A 22470-nucleotide genomic window follows, 5' to 3' on the forward strand; every position below is an offset into this window, starting at 1 on the left:
GCCAATCGCATTCCCAGAGACTGAATCCCCACCACCAGTAAACCAGGAGTGAGAGAGATACTCTGCTAGCTTTGGTTTCGGTGGTTCAGGACCCGTATGTTTGGCACCTGTCTTATCGCTTAGCACAGGCTACCTGTACCATTAAGAGGGGTAAGGACAGGGCTGCAGGCAGACTGACCGTGCTGTCTGCTCTCCTAGTCCCCCTTGGGAGGTCTGTGTGTGTGGGTGGGGAGGGGCGGAGGGTGCGGCCTTGACACAGGCTGTCATCCACAGAGAGTTTGTCTCAAACAGAGAATAATGAATCATCAGTAGGCTGTCAGAATTATTAATTAATTATTTGCAATCAGTGTAGACAGCTCTTCTCTGTATCTGGCCATAATGTCATAGGCCAAAGGCAAAGCAGATGTTGCCGTATATTCAGCTGTTTTATTTAGTGTCGAAGTGTTGAATGAATGGAACAATCTGTTAGGGTTATCTAAGGAGAAGAACCTCATGGTAATGCGTGTGACTCCTCATTCCATTCCATGCATCCCAATGAGCCCATCCTCCTATGTATACCTCCACCAGCCTCCACTGATTCACACGTAGTGTACTGTAAGTGTACACGCTCAAGCCAATTAACCATTCTTATTCATCCACTTTAGATCTATTAGGTTTATTTATTTATTTGTTATGTTATCCATTCCCAGATGGTCTCTCTATGATAGCCATTGGCTATGAAAAGATGACATTATTTAAAGATGTACATGTACTGTATGATATGCTTTAGATCCACCAACGTACCAATTTTATAATCTGATATTGCTCTCTCTCTCTCGTTCTGGCATTAACATGTCTTTAGTATGACCATATCATGGCCCATTCAGTGACATGTATGCAGTAGATACATTAAAATGAAACATTCTCCTTCATGCCTCTAGAATTCAAAGACTTTATGTCTGTATTTAGGGCTGTATTTTCAGCCAGAGACAAAGTGAATACAAGTCCAAAGTCGGCAATTTGTGTCGGCGTTAACAGGTGAAATTACCACAGCACTGATGCGCTGTCTCGTCTGCGCTCAGCTGGGTGGAGTAGAGGTAATAGAGGCATGTTGATGACAATGAGCAGTCCCATCAGGTGCACTGAAAAATGCTGCTCTTTAAAATATATAATACAATATTTCTGAAACACCCTCTCGCCCACGTTTGCACTACGACTGTTTTGTTTTGTTTTTTGTTTTTTTTGCGTACGCCTTTTAAATATAGCCTTTAGAATGTCAATGCAAGCCTGATCATGCCCGTTCCCCAGCAGAATGTGGCAGAATCATGGATATAAAGAGTGCTTTTAATGTTTTGTCCATGCTGTGAAAAACGTCTTTTTACCGCTGTAATGGCCGCCTACTCTGTAATTGTGAAAGGCCAAGTCAGACAGGAAGGTTAGCAGGAAAGCAGAAGTGGTAAGAAACCAGCCTTACATAAAGAACTCCTAAAAACTACTTCTCTCTTTCCTCTTTCTCTCTCTCTCTCTCTCTCTCTCTCTCTCTCTCTCTCTCTCTCTCTCTCTCTCTCTCTCTCTCTCTCTCTCTCTCTCTCTCTCTCTCTCTCTCTCTCTCTCTCTTTCCTCTATTGTTATGGTCTCTGTGTGAGTCTGTTTCAGTGGGGTCACCCAGGGCCTGGCGCCAGAACCAACACCTTGGGTGCGCAGGGACCAATGGGCCGTCGGGGAGGGGGTGTTAGCGGTATCAAGTTCGACGGGCCAACTGGGGAGGGGGCTGCTAGCGGTGGGCTATGGGCAGCCCTGCAGCCCTACCCATAGCCACCGCCGGCCTTGGCTCACCGTCATAGGCACGGTTTCTAAGTCATTAGCGCTGCATAGCTGAAGAGAGGTGATGTTGAATCATCATCACCATGGAGGCATCACCTACTGCCTTCTGTCTAATTCTCTCCTAATGAAGACGGGTTCACATATCTGTTCCTTTTGTCTGACTAGTTGTTGACGCAGTCAAGAGATTGAGAGAGACTGGGGCTGAAGAATTCTAATGAAAAATAAGCAACAATGTGCTAAAAGGCTATGCTAACATGCTACTCCGTAAGCTAATGTTGTTTACCCTAGCATTCAACTCATTACCCTCCTAATGAAGTTGCTGAAATTTGGATAGATTAGTCTTTTTCACACCCCGCCACTAACAGCTCCCTAACACAAGGCTTTTTGAGCTGTGTGGTTAATTGATGCATTAAAACTCCAGGCTGGGAAATCTCTCTGCCTCCTCTGGAACCCTTCCATTTTGTTGCATAACCTCCATTCTTTGAGAGTTTTCTCTCTTTCTCTGTGTCCATGGCGATGAAATAGGCCTAAATATCCATAATTATGCCACATTTTTGACAGTCCTGCAATTATGTTCTATGCGCAATACAACGATTATGCAATGGCCGATCTGTAGCAGGGATGGGGTATGTTTTAATTTCAGTTCCTTCAATAAACAAAGTGAATAATGTGAATAAATAAATAATAAATAATTATTAATATATATAATATATATATTAATATATATAATATTAATAATTATAAATAATAAAGTGAACAGATGGGAAGTTTTGTGTCCTTTAGTTTTTCCCAGATTCACTGTGTGTGTGTGTGTGTGTGTGTGTGTGTGTGTGTGTGTGTGTATGTACACTAATTGTGAGTGTGCATCTGAGTGTGTGTGTGTGTGTATGTACACTAAGTGTGAGTGTGTGTGTGTGTGTGTGTGTGTGTGTGTGTGTGTGTGTGTGTGTGTGTGTGTGTGTGTGTGATTGAACACTATCTTCATACTCTAAGCGGATCTCCTCTCTGTGATAATTGGCTCCCTGGGGTGCTGTATCTTACTGGCTCATCATAGTCATCCCCAGAAACACTGAGCGGTAGTCGCGAGATGAGATAAGTTTGGCTGTGGAACTGATCTAGAGACTTCCTGGACATTAAGATTAAGCTGCTGGGCTAAAACAAATATGTACAAAATGTCAGACTCAGTCACACGTTCAATGGTGATGCTCCTTTGAAGATGCTTTGTTGCCCTGATAGCAAGCTTCATCTGTGTCGAGGAAAACGGACTTCAGTCGTTCCTGTTGTGCGTGTGTAGTGTTAGTGTTCTGTGGTCTCCGTGCGGTGTGTACAGGGGAGGCTGTTGGAGGCTGTCAGAGAGCGGATTCATGCATGGGATGGAATGAGGAATGGTATCAAACACGGATTAACCCTTTCTCATTCCATTCCATGCATTTACAGTGAGCCTGTCCTCCGATTTCTACCTCCACCAGCCTCAGACAGTGGTTAGTCAGGCACCACCACAGGTGTTAAGAGAGAGATTGGTCCTCCACCCCTTGCTTGAGGTAGAAAGAATAAGCATGTTGTGCACCATATGTAGGGCAGAGCCTCACATGTTCTATGTAGAACAGGTTGCATGTTGTTGCGTAACCTCCAGTGGTGGTTAGTCACAACACAGGTGTGGTAGAGAGAGATCTTTTATCTGTCTCTGTCTCTGTCTCTCTCTCTCTCTGTCTCCCTCTCTCTGTCTCTGTGTCTCTGTCTCTCTCTCTCTGTCTCTGTGTCTGTCTCTGTCTCTCTTTCTCTCTCTCTCCCTGTCTCTGTCTCTGTCTCTGTCTCTCTCTCTCTCTCTCTCTCTCTCTCCCTGCCTCTCCCTTTAGCTCTCTCTCTCTCCCCGATCCATATGTTACCTACCAGTCTCCTGGGCATTAAAGACAACAGAGCAGGATTGTTTCCTGCTTCACAGGAGAACGACTAGACAGCTGGCCACTCACAAGGCCAGACAGACGAGAGAGAACGGACGGAGTGAGGAGGAAATGATTGACTACGATGATGGAAGGAAGAGACCCATTTTATGACTCCATTATGCTCAGGCAGTCATTGCTTGAGCCTCGTCTCCTGGCTGCACTTAGTGTATATAGCACAACGCACGACTCCCAAAGTCCAAGTGCTTCTAAATAGCCCGCAGTATATGCTGTGCAGTAGCGTCACCTACCATATCGATTCACCCAACACTTTAGTAGTCACTGAAGATCCTACTCCCTTTGATCTGTTGATGATGTTTACTGCGTGTGAGCTGGCGAGGCTCCCCGCGGTTTTCTGACGGTTTAATTCTGATGCCCCAGGGAAGGCGTCGAGTTGTTGGAATTGAATACAAGGTCTTTACATTACCAAAGCCTCTCTCGTTCTCGTCCTCGCTCTCGTCCCCCCTCTCATCCTCGCTCTCTCTCCCCCCCCCTCTCTGTCTGCCCCCCTGCTCTCTCTCTGCCTGCCCCCCCCCTCTCTCTCACTCTCTCTCTGCCCCCCTCTCTCTCTCCCCCCCCCCGTCTCTCCCTCCCCCCTCTCTCTCTCTGCCCCCCCCGTTCTCTCTGTCTGCCCCCCCCCTCTCTCTCTCTCTCTCTCTCTCCCCCCCCCCCCCTCCCCTTCTCTACATGTATACACAGCAACAAACCTCACGTACGTTTAATCCTATCAGGGCTACTGATCACACCTCTGACCGTGTGTGGCTATGTGGGAGGACTAATGAGAGAGGTCTTTAGGAGGACAGGAGAGATGCTGGCTGCTCTGGCCCCCTTTATTCACTCTGCATTTGTCAAATTAAACCCCAGGAAAGGTTCTTCGATTTATTTATTTTTTTTCCTCTTGCCAGCCTTTGTTCTTTGGTTGCAGTCTCATGCATAATACATGAGGATTGGGGAGACTTATCCGCTTTTGGCCACGTTGGCTGTTATTCCCTGGAAGGGGGCTATATTTAAGAGCTGGATAGGTCAGAGGCACGCCCAGGGAACTGCCGCCTCCAACCTCAGGTGTAGGTAGTTGAATATGATTAAACGCCCAAAATAGGATTTGGCCATTAGCTTAGCTGCTTCTCGAGGATTTGGTGGTAGTCTTTCGGCCATGCCACCCGAATCAGATGTTGACAAAATATGTTGAGTTTCAGCATGAATTCTGGTGACCTCATCATCCCAGGTGTCTAGTTAAAGGCCGCGCCATTAGGCTTTCTCCTTGTTTCATGAATCTAATGAATATCCTTATCTCTCTTATCCCCCCTCTCTCTCTCTCTCTCTCTCTCTCTCTCTCTCTCTCTCTCTCTCTCTCTCTCTCTCTCTCTCTCTCTCTCTCTCTCTCTCTCTCTTTCTCTCTCTCTCTGCAGCTGGTACAACGTATATCTTCGGTAAAGGAGGAGGCCTGATCACGTACACATGGCCCAACAACGAGAGACCGAGCACGCGTACCGACCGCCTGGCCGTGGGCTTCAGCACCACCATCAAGGAGGGCATCCTGGTCCGCATCGACAGCGCCCCGCGCCTTGGAGACTACATCATGCTCCACATTGTAAGTCTTCTTCTTTAGTCTCTCTTCTCAACGTAACTCTTAACCCTAAATCTCGAGAGTCTTTATTATTCTGTACTCTGGAGTCAGTTTTCGTCCGGAGCTTCGCCGCTCTAATTGGAACTCTGCCTCGTCCAATCTGAGTCAGTCGTTTATTTTGTTGTGATCAGTCGATCCGCTTGATTCAGTTGATCACCTTAGACGACAGACTGTTTTTTTTAATTTAACAGAGAATTAGGGTTTTCTAGTTCGGGGGCGTAGGCTTAATCTGCCTTTGAAAAATCAACCCCTACTACCAGAAGTAGATGAGTTGCTGCTCCAAGTTGCAAGTCACTAGCAGCTGCATCCCTCAAGGGGGAAATCGTGTGAAGAGTGAAGCAGGTTGTATAAGTGATACAGCCAGTGTGCTAGAAGAATCACGTCTCCTGCTGAAATTGAAGCAGATTATAAACAACCTTGTTTATCGTCTCAGTACTGTGCGTTGCTCCCCTAGTCAACTGAACCCTTAATTTAATTATTCATGATCATATAGCAACTCAGTACAGTATATTGCTCCCTTGTTAATCCCTTTTGTTTCAGAATATTTCGCTCATTCCATCAGAACTACTTTCTAAAAAAAACTCACATTGGATCTCACTTCAGTCGTGAATAATCCATGAAGCGCTGGCATACATATGTAGTCATATTCTGATACATGCGTAAAACATTATCAATGGGTGAGCCAAAACTCAATATACAGCACAATATGTTAGCTGTGCATCAATAGCGCATTAATATCTCATAAGTCCTTGTAGCTGTTTACTCATGTACATAAACATCAACAAAGACACTGAATATGGGTGCTGCTAAAATCCTTGGAAGTGTGTGTTTTGCTGAGGATGTGCTGCTGTGGGGTGAATATGATGTTGAAGAGGTGGATGAAGAGGGAGCTACATTTAGACCCACAGATTGAGTCTTTCTCCCTCTTAAAGACTTGTCTTATCTCCTGAGTCCCTTGCAATGTGGTGCCGCTGTACACGCTCCAACCTACCATCTGTTCACTCAAATGAAGGCCAAGACATTTGTAGCCTCTTTATAAGTCCAGAGAGGGGATGCGTGCGTGCGTGCGTGCGTGCGTGCGTGCGTACACTCACAGGCGGGCGAGTGTGCGTGTGGGTGTGCACATGGGTGGATGGTGTGTGAGTGTGTGTGTGTGAGAGAGAGAGAGAGAGAGAGAGAAGGGGGGGGTGAGAGAGTGAGAAAAAGAGAGGGTGAGAGAGCTAAGAAAGAGGGTGGTAGACATTTACATTTACATTTTTGGCATTTAGCAGATGCCTTTATCCAAAGCGACCAAGATCGGAGTGGTAGAAGAGGGAAGAGAGAAGAGAGAAAAACCTCTCCTCATTTTAAATGGCTCGGTGATTGCAGAAGCCTTGATAGGAGAAAATCAAATACATTTTAAATCATATCATATTTAATCATTTTTTCATATCGCAGAGCGTCCCTAGCCAAGCTGTTGTAAGTTGGCTTTAAATCATTAACCGCAAATGTCTTCATTCCTCCCGTCTTACAGTGCAAATTAATTTATCATTAGGGAACTGATTTATGGCAGCGTTGAATAGAACATGCTCTATCGCAACACATGAAGTGAATTATTTCACGGGCGGACCTAACCAAAGTGTGTTTGTGTGTGCGTGCCTGCCTGCCTGCCTGCATGCGTAGGTGCGAGAGAGAGAGAGAAGAGATTGCCCAAAGACTTGTAAACACCATACAGTACCTTTAAATGGACACTATGCCCTCAGCCCGCGGCCCACTCCACATCAAAGCCACTAGATGATTATGTGAAATGGCAGGTGTCAACCCTGCACTGTCGCGGTCTCCAGTTGATTCCTGCATCAGATAGAAAAGGTTAAAAGGGATTTTGGTGGACGTAGCGAATGCTCGTCTAGCCAGCGGTTTTATCAGGCCTTCAGGGATCATTTAGCCTTTAACAATCATTAGCAGCTGGATGTTCTTGGATCGGTGGCCCGATGCGCTAGACATTAGATAGCTGTTCCACAAAGAGGGCTCTTAGGGAGTGATCTTTGTAACTGACATCAAATGAGACAGGAATCGAAAATAACTGGCGTTAGGCTATATATCCTTGTTTTAATTATTTGAAACCCGGAACAATGAAATGCTTGTTTGATGTCTGTCACCTGCCGATGTCTCTGGATGTGGATGTGTTGTGTAGGTAGACGTCAGTTGCACAGCCAGGCTCTGTTGTGATTGTGCCTTTTTAATGAAAGCTTTGTTTGAATGAAAGCCCACTAGGAGATCGTTCATGAATCATCTTTAAATCAGAGATTTTCTCTCTCTCTCTCTCTCTCTCTCTCTCTCTCTCTCTCTCTCTCTCTCTCTCTCTCTCTCTCTCTCTCTCTCTCTCTCTCTCTATATATATATATATATATATCCCTCACTCTCACTCTCTCTCTCTTTCTCTCTGTATCTCTCTCTCTCTCTCTCTGTCTCTCTCTCTCTCTCTCCCTCTCTTTCTGTCTCTCTCTCTCTTTCTTTCTCTGTGAACTAGCTCAAGGCTTCTTTCGTAATCAACATCTGAAATGTTGCTTCTCACTTAGTTTTTTGCTCCGCAATTTGATGGTTTGTGTTGTTTTTGAAGGATCATTGAAAGTCTGCTCAAATGACTAGCATTAAGATGCTCAAAAATAATGATCTCATTATGGACTCCAGTCTATTACATTTCACTCAGAGCAGTCTAGCCCATTTGAAAGGTAGACTCTGGGATATGACGTCCATGAGGAGAGAGCTGGCGCGACGCTCACAGAGATAATTTCAAAACAGACCATCAAGACACAAGGGGAGACAATCAACTCAGAACTCTGATGTCTAACGCGTGCCCACCGTCGTTCACATCCCCAAAATATCTGACTAACAAATATCTTTGGTAAAAGTTGCATCCTGGCATGAATATTGATGCCAAGTGCAAGACAAATGTCCAGCTGCTTTTTAGTCAGAGAGGTTTCCAGGCAACCGGTCCATAGCTGTTGAGCACTTAACTCATGCTAAAAGTAATAGTAATAGTTATAATCACCACTGCACAAAGGCAAGGAGGCTGAAGGCAATGGAATTACAGGTGAGTGGGAAACTCTGAGGAATGAGAATACAAGCTCTAGAGCAGAGTGACCCAACATGGCAGTCTTGGAGCCGCGGGATGACTCGTGGCACCGTCACGTGTTCTATTCAATCAGGCTATATGGATTTTATGTTCTGGGTCCATTAGTCATTACCTATAAAACATGTATTTTGCCTTAAGTTGCACCTATGATTAAGAATGATCGTAGGTGCTATGATTAGAATTATTTCATTTTTTAAATATTCCATACAGACCACATTGTCTTTATATGTATATGTATCCACTTGTTTTCATCGTGAAACACATCATTTGCAACCATTTTGTGCTATAGTAGACATAGTGTTTTTAATTTGCATTTGGGACAAAACAATTCAAATGCTGACATGTGTGATAGCATATCTTGTGGGGCTTGGGACCTTTCTATGTTTTCAGCCGACACTCTTCCCTGACTCGCCGGCTTTCTAGCACCTCACAGACTGAAAGAAATGTGCTCATTCAAGAGAGAACATACTGTTCTGCTGTACAGATAGAGTGAAGGTTGGGTAGGACCCTGTCTGGGACCCCATATAATAATTTAGGGTCCACATATCCAAGGGTGTGTGTGTGTGTGTGTGTATGTGTGCATGTGCGTGCGTGTGTGCGGGCACAACACATCCTATTCACTTTCACTTTAGCTACCCAGAGCATCACCTCTGTAACCTGTTAAGTTTTAATTTGTTATATTTTGTATACAGGGATGCAAACTTGTCACTTTTCTGCTAAATTAGCTGTTTTTACCTCAAAATAATTCATCCATGTGAATCGTGTAGATCTGAATTTTTTTTTAAAAAGTAAAATGTTGGGGGGAGTCTCATCCAAGTCACATGATGCGCAAGCTAACTAATCTTCCTGTCTGCTAAACTCTGCTGCTGTTGAAATAACAATTCCAGACAGTGTGGAAAACACAGTCACGGTAAACTGTTTTCAAAGTAATTATGCAGGTGTTACCATTCCTGTATAATTAGCCTAAAATGCCTATCCAATGTATACCCAAAGTAAACTGAAAGCTGTTCTTGAACCATTTGAAGTAAATGCATGGGGTTGGTCTCCAAGGTAACACTCTGAAGTTTGTTCCCCCCAGTAATGACTAAGTGGCACTGGCCACCTAGGGAAAAACATGCTGGCATCGATAAAAGGAATCGATAACCTTGGAGGCGTACGATTCCGATGGACCGAACCATTTGGAACTGGTTCTCAACTGGAACCAGTTCTCGATTGCCATCCCTAGTTAAATAGCATTTTAGAGAGGTCAGACTCTAAAATGGGTCAATTGGACATGCAACATGAGGGTTAAATCCATAACAAAACTCTCCAGCTCCAGGGAGATGTTTTGGTCATGACTCATATAGTCTCTCGCCAGGGAATGTTCATGGCCGTAGGTGAAGATTACCCAAGATGTGCCACACAGAGAGAGAGAGGGAGGGAGAGCCAGAGAGAGATAGAGAGAGAGGGAGGGAGGGAGGGAGGGATGAGGAAGCTATAAACATCAGCACAAAATGTTCTTTGCCAATAGAGAAAAGACAGTCCTTCCTTTATATACTTTGGTTGTTTCAACAAACACACTTTTTCTTTTACAGTCTGTAATGGTATGTGATGTTGAGAAGCGCAGAGAAATGCAGCTCAAATACATGTCAAACCAGCTTTTGACAGCACATACTGTATGGTCCATATTGCAACCACTATATACAGTATATATTACATTATTCCTTGCTTCTTAAAACGCCTCAGCCAAGATGTCAGTCATCCCAGTCCTGTACATCAGTGAGAGGTCTAATCAGAGGTGATATGGGACAACCTGTCTGATCTCTCTCCTTGCTCGTGTCTCTGACACCTCCCATCCACCATCTCACACAGCAGCAGCGGCAGCAGCCCTCACAAGCATACATTAACAGGCAATCACGCAGGCTTCTAAATGTTGCAGTGGCACGATGAATTCCATTACCCGCTTGAGCTTCCCTACTTTGATTCCGATGGGAGAAAAAGGGAACAACTTGTAGGTAATTGAAAATCCCATTCCCGACAAGAGAACATAGGCAGGCTAGAGGACTGGGTGGAGCCGCGGCCTGGGTAAATATTATATTGCGTTGCGGACCACACCAGAGTCCATCCTCTCTCTCTCTCTCTCTCTCGCTCTCTCTCATAGGAGCTGATGTGTGTGTACATACTGTGCTAAGGCTATAGGTACAGTGTAGGTTTATATTGAGTTACTCTCCCTCTGTTGAGAAGATAAGAATGATCATTATCAATGTCATTTTAGTGCGTCATTTTGTCATCGTCTGTTTCGTTTCCTATTTTAGGAAATATGGAGAGCGACAACAGTAAAAAGTAAAAAGATGCTGATTCTCTCGACACTTTCACGCCATGTCATCATGCTCCTGACATTTGCACATTTGCAATAGACTACTGTACCATCTCTTAGTCTAAATGCCAATCGATTTGACTACCATTGAATGGGCTTTAGAGGAAAATGTATGGGGGAATTATCGTCAGCTGTCTGTCAGTCATATAAAAGCTTATGTCCTTATTTTAGTATTTTAGATATTTGTCTTAATATTGGCTATGATTAGGCCTCTGACACAGTGCCAGTGTTACCATGGGGAATATCATGGAAGTAGGCCAAGGGACTTTGGCAGTGCCCTAATCAATAATTGATCTCGTTGTTCATTTGCCTTGTTCACTCCTGAAATTCCCACACACTCCCCAGCTGTCTGACGCAGAGACCTTCTGCTCTGCAATCCAGTAATGTTCTGCTCTGCAACACACACACGCACGCACACACACGCACACACACACACACACACACACACACACACACACACACACACACAATTGTTCTCTTTCACACATACACACACTCTCTTCTTCTCTCACACGGGCACACGCACACGCACACACACACACACACACACACACACACACACACACACACACACACACACACCAGCACTGACACTCCAAACATGATCTGAGAACTCTGAGGGGAGATGGTAGCTGTCACTCAAGCATGGCTACTCCAGGAAAATGGTAATATAGCAGTGCCTACTCCAGGAGAGTGGTAGAAGTAATAACTGATCAAGTTAGACAAACAGTGCAACATAATTACATATTCCCCTGTGGCCCATGCAGCCCCAGCCCCTTTGATGTATATTTTATGGATTAAGATGAAAAATTCAATGTGAAACACAAACATTGTCTGTTTTTTTTTTCTTGTTTTGGTGCTCTTTGACAGCCATTCCTCCAGGGTACGGTTGTATATGTAATGCATGAGTTCCCAGCTGGTGGAGAGGGTCGGAGGGAGAGTGGGGAGAGGGAGAGAGGGTAAGGAGGGGAGAGAGTGAGAAAGAGAGGGGGGAAGAATTGGGGAGAGTGATACAGTGGGAGAGAGACAGACAGAGATAAAGAGGGAGGGAATTTAAGAGACTGAAATATTTAAAATTCTGAGCAGGAATTGAAAACTTAGCTCAGTGTTATATGGCAGTGAATTCCAAATGAAGTGTCACTTTTGTTTCACTCCTTTGTCCAACACAGATTCTTAATTAAATCGTGTGGCTATAAACAATAGTACACATTCTCATTTGCAAGTGCATATTGGCATAATAGATTTTTCGACACTGCATAACATTTTCCAAAATGATGTAAAAAAAAAGATACACTACTTGTGGGTTAGTGAATTGTGCTTGACTTATTATATGTAAGAAGTTCATCTTTATTATCTCAGAATTGCATGTCGGTTGGCCAGTATTTAAGGTATTAACTTTGAATGGTTTCGGTTAGGGTTAGTTGTCAGGGGCAGGCATTAGCTAACATAAGCATTAGCAACAAAAATGTGCAAATATTATTGTCTATCGCGCAATTTGAACCAGCGAGCTATGGGTTGCAAGTCAAGTTGTTACTGCCTCCTCCAGCCTCGTTATACAGCGTTCTGCTTTCAGTATTCAGTGTTATGCTGTATCTGTCAACCAGGACACACAATTGGGAACGCATACTATAGGCACACGATTTAAATAGGAGACCGTTCTGAACCACGTCAAGCAAAGTATCGCCGTCTTTCTGATACAAAATCAAACAATGTATGATTGATCAATTCATAATAATGAATTATGAATCTCAGTGCAACTGACATTCATCACAGCATCGCAAGGTTACACTGGCGGCGTGCGATGCCCTCTCCAAGATCAAAACTCAGACTTCATTTTTGTAATTTCCTCTCTTTGCCCACGTCAGACAGACAGTTAGTCAGAGTGATTGATGAGAAGGCAGCTCTGACGAGGGAGGTAATGAAGGATCACAGGGATTTGGGATCGATAGGCGTATCTCAGACACAAGGCTAGGCGCAGCCTCAGTGCCAAAGACACCCCTAAATCCCTCCATACAGCTCGCAGTCGCCTCAGCACAGCAGCGCGCCTAGGCCCCGCTCTCTGTTGTTCTCATTTGGGACCAGGAAATAAATAAATAAGAAAAAGAGGCACATTTAGCGAAATTGACTGCTTTTTGGATTATCGACAAGAAAGGGATGATGAATTGCAATTGCTCAAGTGATAAACTTCGACATTAGAAAATAAATCTACTGGAAGAGAAGGGGGAAAAAAATCTATCTGCTGCTTTCAATATCAGCGGCAGTGCGAGAGATTGGCTCTCGCTCTGAATGTATTCATCTAGGATTAAGCACCTGCTAGCGGAAGCAGTGGGAAGAAGTATCTTTATCTGCTGGCGAAAAAAAAAAAAGAGAGAGAAAGAGGAGATCAAACAGAAAAGTAAAGCTCTCGCGGTCGGAAACTGTGACTGAGAACTCCTGTATTTGACAGAGCTGGAGTTATGTTTATTTAATCTCCTCATATTGACTCAGAATAAGGTGAAGCAGTGGCACCGGAACAAAAAATAGCACTGAAAATCAAGATAAAATATCTATGGTCTGTGTTGGAAAAACAGAATAATGATAATAATCTTTTCACTTGATGGTTCTGTGGGTTCTTCTGTTGTATTTAGCTGTTTGGGGGTTGTTTCTTTTATTGCATTTTATTGATTCCCAAAATGATCTCGCCTGGAAGTGGAAAATCACCAAGGACATAACAAGGTCCTTGATCATGGCGTCTCTTTTCAAAATCCTCCGCTAGTGTATCAAACCAAGAACTATTTCTGCTCCGGCTGTTGTGAAATGACAATGCTATTTTTAGTGACTTCCAGTTTCCCAATTGAGATACATCTAAGGCCTGCATATCCTGTAAGAATGAGACTTCCTCTACAAAGAAGAAAACCACCATAGGACATGTGACTAACCGGGTATCTATACGTAGGTATCGACCAGGCAGGTCATGCCCCCTTTATCCTAAAGATACACATCAAGACCGAGAAACAGATGATGCCTCCCGATGCTGTTCTGAGAGTGCTAGTGTACATTACTAGACATTGACTGTGTTCCCATAGCGACACTACCAGTCCTTGACTAATCCTCTCGGGGTTGCCCAATAGACCCCATCAGGTGGCCATGACAGTATGAGTCAGCAAGTGCTAAAGGTGACAGATGTTAAGATGTCGAACATCGATACAGACATGACTCCCCGCTCCAACCTTGTGACTCTTCCTGCAGACTTCACAGGGGCTTCTTTTTGATTGAGTCCTTTTGATAGAGGGGACTGAAATACGAGGAAAGGCATGGTTAATTCATCCCCTCATCATCTTTTATTCATTTACGGAGTCCTGCCGGGGAATATTCCGGTCAGGCGAGCCCCGAGGACAAAAGTATGGGCTCTGACATGTGGCTTCAACCCTCATGATGGTCTTTCCATTATTATGTTTTTAAAGTTAGGTTTGGCTCACACCAACCAGACTGACCTGGACTATTACTGTACATGCATTCATCATGAAAGTATGATGATACGATGAGAAAGTATGTTCTGTTATGTTTTGATGAAATATACAACATTTAAATAAATACTGCTTGTGTTGTTTTTGAACTATTTTCCTACATCTACCCCTGACCACGAGACACAATGGTGATGATGGAGACAAATAATAATGACAATAATCATCCCTGACGGTAGATACCGTGACATAACACTAACACAAACCAGATTTGATATTTTCAAGAAAGATCTGTCCACTTGTTTCTAGTTTTTAGTTTTTTAGGCTCAGAGGACAGACATATACAGTAAATCATGTGGGACTCTTAAGTCAAGTTATATTGCTTGTCTGTTGTTCATCACAGTCCTTTTTTGTCCACTCTTGACTACTCTGGCGCAGATTGGCTATTTTCTGACGGGCATCTGCCCGGACTGCAATTAGAGCGATTGTGTCCTGCAGGGAAGACCCGATGACTCATTACATATGCTTCTGCATGAGAAACCCCCTAAGGTACCGCCTTCTTTGGTATGTCACTGCTGCCACTTGGGGATGGCATGCTGCTGCAAGAGATAAAGCCAATATGAGGAATCTCTCTGTTGGCAGCAGTAGGCCTACACTGCAGATGGACAATGGAGGTATTTTTGCCAGCGAAAACAATTAGAAATGTATTGACTTTTTTCCCCCTAGCAATATGCAGTAGGTCTCGCAGTTCCTCGCCTAATATATGCCATTCAGCTGACGCTTTTATCCAAAGCGACTTACATTGCAGTGAGTTTAAACATGTTTCAGAATATACAGTCGGGGAAATAAGTATTTGATCCTCTGATGATTTTGTAAGTGACCAACTACAAGAAACGTCTGACCTCTGTGCTTGCCAACAATTAATTCTTGTTTATAATTAAAATGCAAATCAATTCATAACTTTTATATAATGTGTTTTTCTGGATTTGTTTGTTGATATTCAGTCTCTCACTGTTAAAATAAACCTACCATTAAAATGATAGACCGTCCATTTTTTTTGTAAGTGGGCAAACTTACACAATCGGCAGGGGATCAGATACTTATTTCCCCCACTGTATGGTCCCAGCAGGGGCTCCTCTGTGATCTGTGCATGTACTGTACCCTGGACTGCACATACAGTTAGCATTGCAACACACACTTTACAATACACTGCACCTATACAGCATGCCCTCTTGGTCCTAGCTGACTAGAGTAGCCTATCCCTCTGTTCCTTGCTTGGCCCACTGGTTCTGGTCCAGATCTCCTGTCCCCTCCCCTAGTCTCTGTTGTAACCTGTATGCCTCAGTGAAGCAGAGGCCCCAAGTATGTGTCAGCCCCAGCCCCATAGACACCTATAGTGTTTGGGAGACTGCAGCAGAAAGGGAGGCTATACAGAGCTGCCATAACACCAGAAGAGTGGGATACGGGGAGAGAGAGAGTGAAGGAGAGATAAAGAATGAAGGAGAGATAAGAGAGGACAGAGAGAGAGGGGGAGTCATATAGACATAGAGAAAGAGAGTCACACAGTGAGAGAGAAAGAGTAAAAGAAAGTGGAAGAGAGAGAGAGAGAGAGAGAGAGAGAGAGAGAGAGAGAGAGAGAGAGAGAGAGAGAGAGAGAGAGAGAGAGAGAGAGAGAGAGAAGAGAGAGACGTGTGTTCTACTGTGGCTAAAACAGAAGGCAGAATGAACAGCGGGAGATGGAGTTTTCATTCTCGGTGCTCACAATGCGTCTCTCTCTCTCAGACGAAGATTGTTCGGCTCTTAAGGGAGGCAGATGTTTTCCGCCTCACTATTCTCTGCCTCATTGTCTTTGTTTTATGCCTTTTGATTGAGAGATAGAGTTGGTATGCACATAATGCCTGAATGTCTGCTCCCTGCCTCCCCCGCTTTAGAATATGACTAGAGTACATTATACACTACATTAGTGGTTGTGAGATTTGGGGGGCGGGGGTGTCGAGGGTTGTTTTTTTTTACCTTTGGAAAAATACTCACAAATGTAGAGCTTGTAGGCTTTAAGTGAGGTCTTATGGAATTACAAAAAACTCCTCCAGATAGCGCTAGCTTTGAAACCGGTGCATTCTTCTCTCTATCCAGTTTGTGGATAAAAACACAATGGAAATTCCATCTCTTCTGTACATATAGTTATTTGTTCTGTTAAAGACAACCCTTACCAGAGTGGATATGTCCGGAGCATGACTGACAAGGCGATTAGTGGGTCGTAGCGTGTAGTGTTTGACACAGTGTGGAGTCTTTGATCTCTGGAAACAGGCGGACAGGGTGCCCTGTACTCACCTTCCGTGTCACTGGGACATTAAGAACACCCATGCTAGACAGACCTGTTCTCTCTCTCTCTCTCTCTCTCCCTCTCTGTCTCTTACATCTCTCTCTCTCCCTCTACTTTCCTCTTTTCTCTCTCTTTTTGTCTCTGTCTCTCTCCATCTCATTCTCCATTCTCCATTCTCCCTCCCACGCACCGCACCAAACAAACCAGATTCGAACAACACTCTTGGCTCTACATCACTCATCTCTCCTATTATGTGAACACAATATGCATACCTTTCACTCACTCCCAGCAAATGGAATCAATCAGAATGCTTAACATGAACATAACGGCCCGATCACAGTGACTAATGACATGATCAGACACACGCAGATGCATGCTTCAAGCATGACTAGGTGACATAGCTTCGGAAGTATTGAAAAAGCACAAGAGCAATGCATGAGGTTGTCTGATTAGCAGTAATTGCATATTCAGAAATATGCCAACATCCTCTGCATTCCAATAGTCTGGATCCCATGCTGCCTCTCGGCAGGCTGTCCTGGTAATTGTGTGAGGAGCGCAGCAATGAACACTATCTGCCGAGACTTTGATATGCACTTATCTCTTAGCTGTTCCATATTACGGAAAAGAAAATTGCTTTTAAAAAAGGACTAGTGCCTTATTACTTTTGAACCAATTAAGTAGTTGATAAATACAGAAATTGGATAAAAAAATAATGAGCACAACGAGGAATTGACAGCACACGTAGTATATCTGGAGAAGAAACAAACAATCAGAGGAGAATATTAATTTATGTGAAACATAAATCTTGAGCAAACATGCTTGTTGTGTACTAGTCAAACGTTTGGATACACTTTCCCACTCAATTTAATGTGAAAGTGTGTCCAAACCTTTGACTGGTAATGTATTGTTGATCAGTTACGAAAGTAATAACTTGGTTAAGATTGCTAATACGATTGCTATGATATTTACATGGCCAGAAGTGAATGCATGTGTGTGTGTGTGCGTGTGCATGCTCCAGATAGGCATGTCAAGATTTGAAGACGGCTTGGCTCGAAAGTGTCCAAGGAGCTTAAGAAGTAGGACACTTGCTATGATTTTGCCATAATGCTATTTGAAGTAGACAGACGACCTAGATTTCTTCCTATTTATTCAGCCATTTTAGGTCTGGGCCATTCATTCTCCATTCTCCATTATCCGCGCTCCCTCTGTCCATTCTCTCCCTCTCCAGCACCCATCACTGTTTGTCTTTGTCTGGGTCTCTCTCTCTTTCTCTCTCTCTCTCTCTCTCTCTCTCTCTCTCTCTCTCTCTCTCTCTCTTCTCTCTCTCTCTCTCTCTCTCTCTCTCTCTCTCTCTCTTTAATTTATCTTGTTCATTCTCTGTCTGTGTCACTCAGTCTGCCTGGCTGTCTGTCTGGGTGTGTCTGGGTGTCTCTCTCTTTCTGTATCTCTCTGTCTCTCTGTTTCTCTCTCTCTCTCTTTCTCTCTCTCTCTCTCTTTAATTTCTCTGGTTCATTCTCTGTCTGTGTCACTGATAGGGTTTTCACACCACCAAGAAACCGTGCCGGTTCGTGTTCCCAAACCTAGTCTGGAACCGGCCGGCGCATTCAGACCGAAAAGAAATTGGTTCGGAGCCTGAAAAGTTGGTTCGCAGCTGGAACCAGAAAATAGTGGTTTTAAAAAACTAGAACCGTGACGTCGTCAGTGGGTGTGTCATATTCTAGGCTGTGAAGACTAGCAAGAAGGAAGGATCTAATCTAATCTAAATCTAATCATTGGTGCTAAAATAATCTCAAAAGTGTCATCATTCTCTTTATCTTGCTCACATGCTCAGCACACACATACACGCGCACTTCGTAAGCCTATTCCAGTAACGGAGCAGCTGGTTAGTAAGAGAACATGTTTAGAAAGTGTCTTTTGCCTTTTTTTCATAGACAATAGTGTTTATTTCAGATACTGTAGTGGAAGATATCATCCTCATTTCCAGTGAAATAGCTGCCATCTTGTTGTGACTTTTTTGTTTATCCCGCCCCTTTCGTCACCCAACGTTGATGACGCTGATGGTTCCGGTTACACTGGTATGAATGTGGGCTGGTTCGCCAGAGGTTCTCCAGAATGGGAACGGAAATGGGCACGGTTCATTGGCGGTGTGAAAGCCTTATCAGTTTGCCTGTCTGTCTGTCTGTCTGTCTGTCTGTGTGTGTCTCTCTCTATCTGTATCTCTGACTCCGTCTCTCTCTCTCTCTCTCTCTCTCTCTCTCTCTCTTTCTCTCTCTCCCTCTCTTTCTCTCTCTAAACACTCTGAACTCCAACTAGCAGTGCTGAAGTGTGCTGACACATAAAGAGAGAGCATGGGAAATGTTCTGAGCTGCGTATAGGCAGGGAGTCTGATAACGCTAGACTTATCTCGAAGCATGTCAAAGCTACCCACTTAAAATTGTATCAGTGAGTGAAGCTATCGTCTTATCTCGCTCGTAATCCTCTTCTCCATACTGGGTAGATGCATGGTTGGCAGATATATGATTATAGATAGTCTAGAAGCTAGCATCTGTCATGTTTCATGTATGTCATGGCAGCTTGATTTGGTGATGGTAATTGATGGGGGTCTGTTACACGTTTGATGTGGCCATACATTAGAGATGAAAGATCAAGGCAACAGGTTGTTGATTAGTAGCCTGCTGAGATGGGGGAAGATTGCATAAAATAGAGAAGGCATCAAATTAGAGATATCATGTTGATGTAAAAAAACTCAGCAATTTTTTCAGCAGGAGAGCAGTGGCACATTGGCTTCACTGAGACCACAGTATACGTCTATATTAACTAGGCCCACAATAATCTTAATCTTCCATCACAAGTGGTTTATTTAAGACAAAGTCTGTCGTAGAGGGATCACCATTATTATTGTAACAAATTTTAGAGGGTAGCAAAAGCAGGATTTGAAACAGAAACCGCACATGGATGTGTCTTACACGGTGTCTGTTTATCCCGATGACGTTCACTTTGTGAGATCCATGCATTTTGGCAGGCAGAATGCCGTCTCCCTGTCCACCGGTGAGCAGCAAAGACCCTTTTCTGCACCATGGTCAGCCCTAATATGGTCGTAAAGCCCTCGCCTCCTCCTTCCTCCAAAAAACCCAGACACAGGCATACCTGGGCTTAGATCCTCACTTGCTTTGTGGTCACTGAAGGTGTTTCCTGGGTGCCAGGATTAGAATTAGCCTTGTTACACCTGTTTTTGTATGGGTGTTAGCATCATCGCTATTGATAGCGCAACAAGAACAATGCCGCTAACACGCGAGACAGGGTGTCGTTGTTTGCCGTCTGACCGTCCGTCCGTCTGTCTGACCTGGTGGGTGGGTGCCCAGAAACTGGCTGTAAGCAGTTGGGAAGCTGCCTCTGCCTGTGAGCGTCAGGGCCTAGCCACTGCTGATGTTCAAAGGCAGGCAGGCACATGGTAATTGCTCTTGGCTGTGTCGGCACTGTGCTGGTTGGGGACTGGAGCAGCAACTGTACTGAGGGGCTCTGTTCTGCTGTCCAGATGATTATACATAGAAGTACTGGTACTGGAATTTCTGTTTTGTGTGTGTGTGTGTGTGTGTGTGTGTGTGTGTGTGTGTGTGTGTATGTGTGTGTTACATAGATGTACTGGAATCTTTGTTGTGTGTGTGTGTGTGTGTGTGTGTGTGTGTGTGTGTGTGTGTGTGTGTGTGTGTGTGTGTGGTGCGTGCGTGTGTGTGTGTGCGCTGTTCTTGTGTGTTGTTATCTATTTCGTATCACTGCCTCTGATGATTACTTTCCATATTCTGAATGTGATGATGCATTTGGAGCATATCGAATATAGTCAGTGTGAGACGCCAACCGTTATTAGTGTGCTTTTGATGCTAACCCCAGAGATGATAGGGGGTTCTGAAAATACGTGGGCAGTCTTTCAAACAAGCTGAAATCTCTTGTGTTTCTGCTCAAAGCTTTTTGCTTTTTTCCCTCTTTCTTAAGAGGCTGCCTGTGGAAGTCATTCGATTGCCAAAGTCACTGAAGGTATTCTCTATGGAGAATCACATGGAAAGGTCAGAGAGAAAGTTTTAATGCTTTTCTGTTCTCCCTTTCTTATTCCTTTCTTTCTTGTGTGTAAGGTCTGGGCCTACAAGTCTAGACAGCTTGGACATGGTTGTCTAGACTTCAGGGCCAAGACCTTAAACACAGGAAAGAAGATATCTAAAAATATATTTTCCCTTACTTTCTCATGTTTATTGTGGCTGTTGTCCAAATTGCACCTCATATACCTAGTTTTTCTTCATTTAAGAGAAGAGGGAGAAAGAGAGAAGACAGGATGAATTTAGCCCTGCTTGATTTATGGTGTACAATCTCGACCGGAGACCGGAGAATTGCTCGAATTCACCAGCACATTAAATTAAATATCTACAGAACAGATTCTAATTTGATCACCAAGCTGTTTCAATTTCATTAGCCTGGTCCCTAATGGACTTTCACTGCACTGTATTCCATCGAGCACAAATCCTATTTAGTGGCTCTTTTTTTTAATGAACCCCTGTCGCGCTGCTCTACGTGTTCCACCCTGTGTGAGGTTGATGCCAGTCCTGCTCCTTGTAACGCTCCACCAGACCCACTGTGGCTGTTGTGTGAAAGTAATGATATTAAACTCATATGATTTACACCCTGGCCTCGTAAACAGCCGGTCGCGAAAAACATCAGCCCAATTCTTTGTATTCATGTTTAATGAATCGTTCGTCTGGTTATTGGGAGTTTGGGAGTATGACGATGATGCAGAGCAGTGCGCCAGACAGGACTCGTCCGTCGAGGCCGGGTGGTTTTGCATATACGGTCAGACCTGATTACTGGTGGCGGAGGCATTACGCATTGTAACGATGCTAGTGTAATCACATGGGTCAGGACCGCCCGCCCACCCACCCGCCCGTCCGCCCGCCCGCAGTGATAATTCATCACCAATGTTTTACTACACTTCTGTGCTTTAGTGGAATTGTAATTTTGCCATGAGCAACAATCACTTCAGCTGTGCATTACTCTAAACATGAAAAAACATGTGAGAGTGGGGAAAAACACTTTCTGAAAACAGGGATTAGGAAGGACCTGTTCCATAACAGTGTGGATTTCTCAGCTAGTGTTAAAAGCACGTATCGCTTGTGCCTGTAATATCAGTGGAATGCAGGATGAAGTAGGACGCTTACCTCTCTTGGAAATCTACAGTAAGAGAATCGGTGCTAATGTGCATCATCTGGAGTGTCAGGCTTCTAGAGAAGTATATACAGTATATTCCAAGACACACTCTTCCGGTTCTGGCGGTCTTATAATAGAGACAACAAGAATCCTTAAGGTCAGGATTGAAGTATGACCTAATGAAAAACACCTCGCCACACCGGCCAAGGGAACGAGATGTCGATGTTGTGATGATCAAGAACAGAGAGTGTGTGAGCTCTCAGCAGCTCCACAGAGGATGAAAGCGATAGCGTTGACGGGGGGGGGGGGGGTGACGCCGCTGTGTAACGTTGATAAATGTTTTCCCCCAGACCGTCCGCCATTAGTGTCAGGCCCAGTTACTGGGATGCAATCGGACAAAAACGGGAAATACGCAGTAAATAATTAATGAGGCTGACCCTGCGCTATTCATATTCTGCGCGGGAGAGAAAGAGAGAGAGAGAGAGTGAGAGAGAGAGAGAGGATCAAAGAGCGAGGCTCCGCAGTTTGACATTGAGCCGCCGAGAGTCAAAGCCATTACCTTCCCACAATGCTGCTCATGTTTATTATTAAATATGCACCGCTCCGTTATATCAGGCCATGGGGGAGGGAGGCTAACATTGACTGGCACTACTGAGCTTTAACAAACTCAGTA

At 44.2% G+C, this 22470-nt stretch overlaps 1 protein-coding gene across 1 annotated transcript in view; it reads left to right on the top strand.

Annotated features, from left to right (window-relative positions):
- Window positions 1–22470, top strand: part of nrxn3b (neurexin 3b) — a gene marked incomplete at both ends in the record, with an annotated part of 231970 nt that overhangs the window by 169749 nt on the left and 39751 nt on the right. The window contains one exon of the mRNA XM_080550520.1: window positions 5153–5334. Coding sequence (XP_080406646.1) covers window positions 5153–5334 — 182 coding nt within the window. The remainder of the gene's footprint in view (window positions 1–5152; window positions 5335–22470) is intronic.

This window comes from Nansenia antarctica (assembly GCF_963989245.1).
Source record: "Nansenia antarctica genome assembly, chromosome: 1".
Taxonomy (NCBI): Eukaryota; Metazoa; Chordata; class Actinopteri; order Argentiniformes; family Microstomatidae; genus Nansenia; species Nansenia antarctica.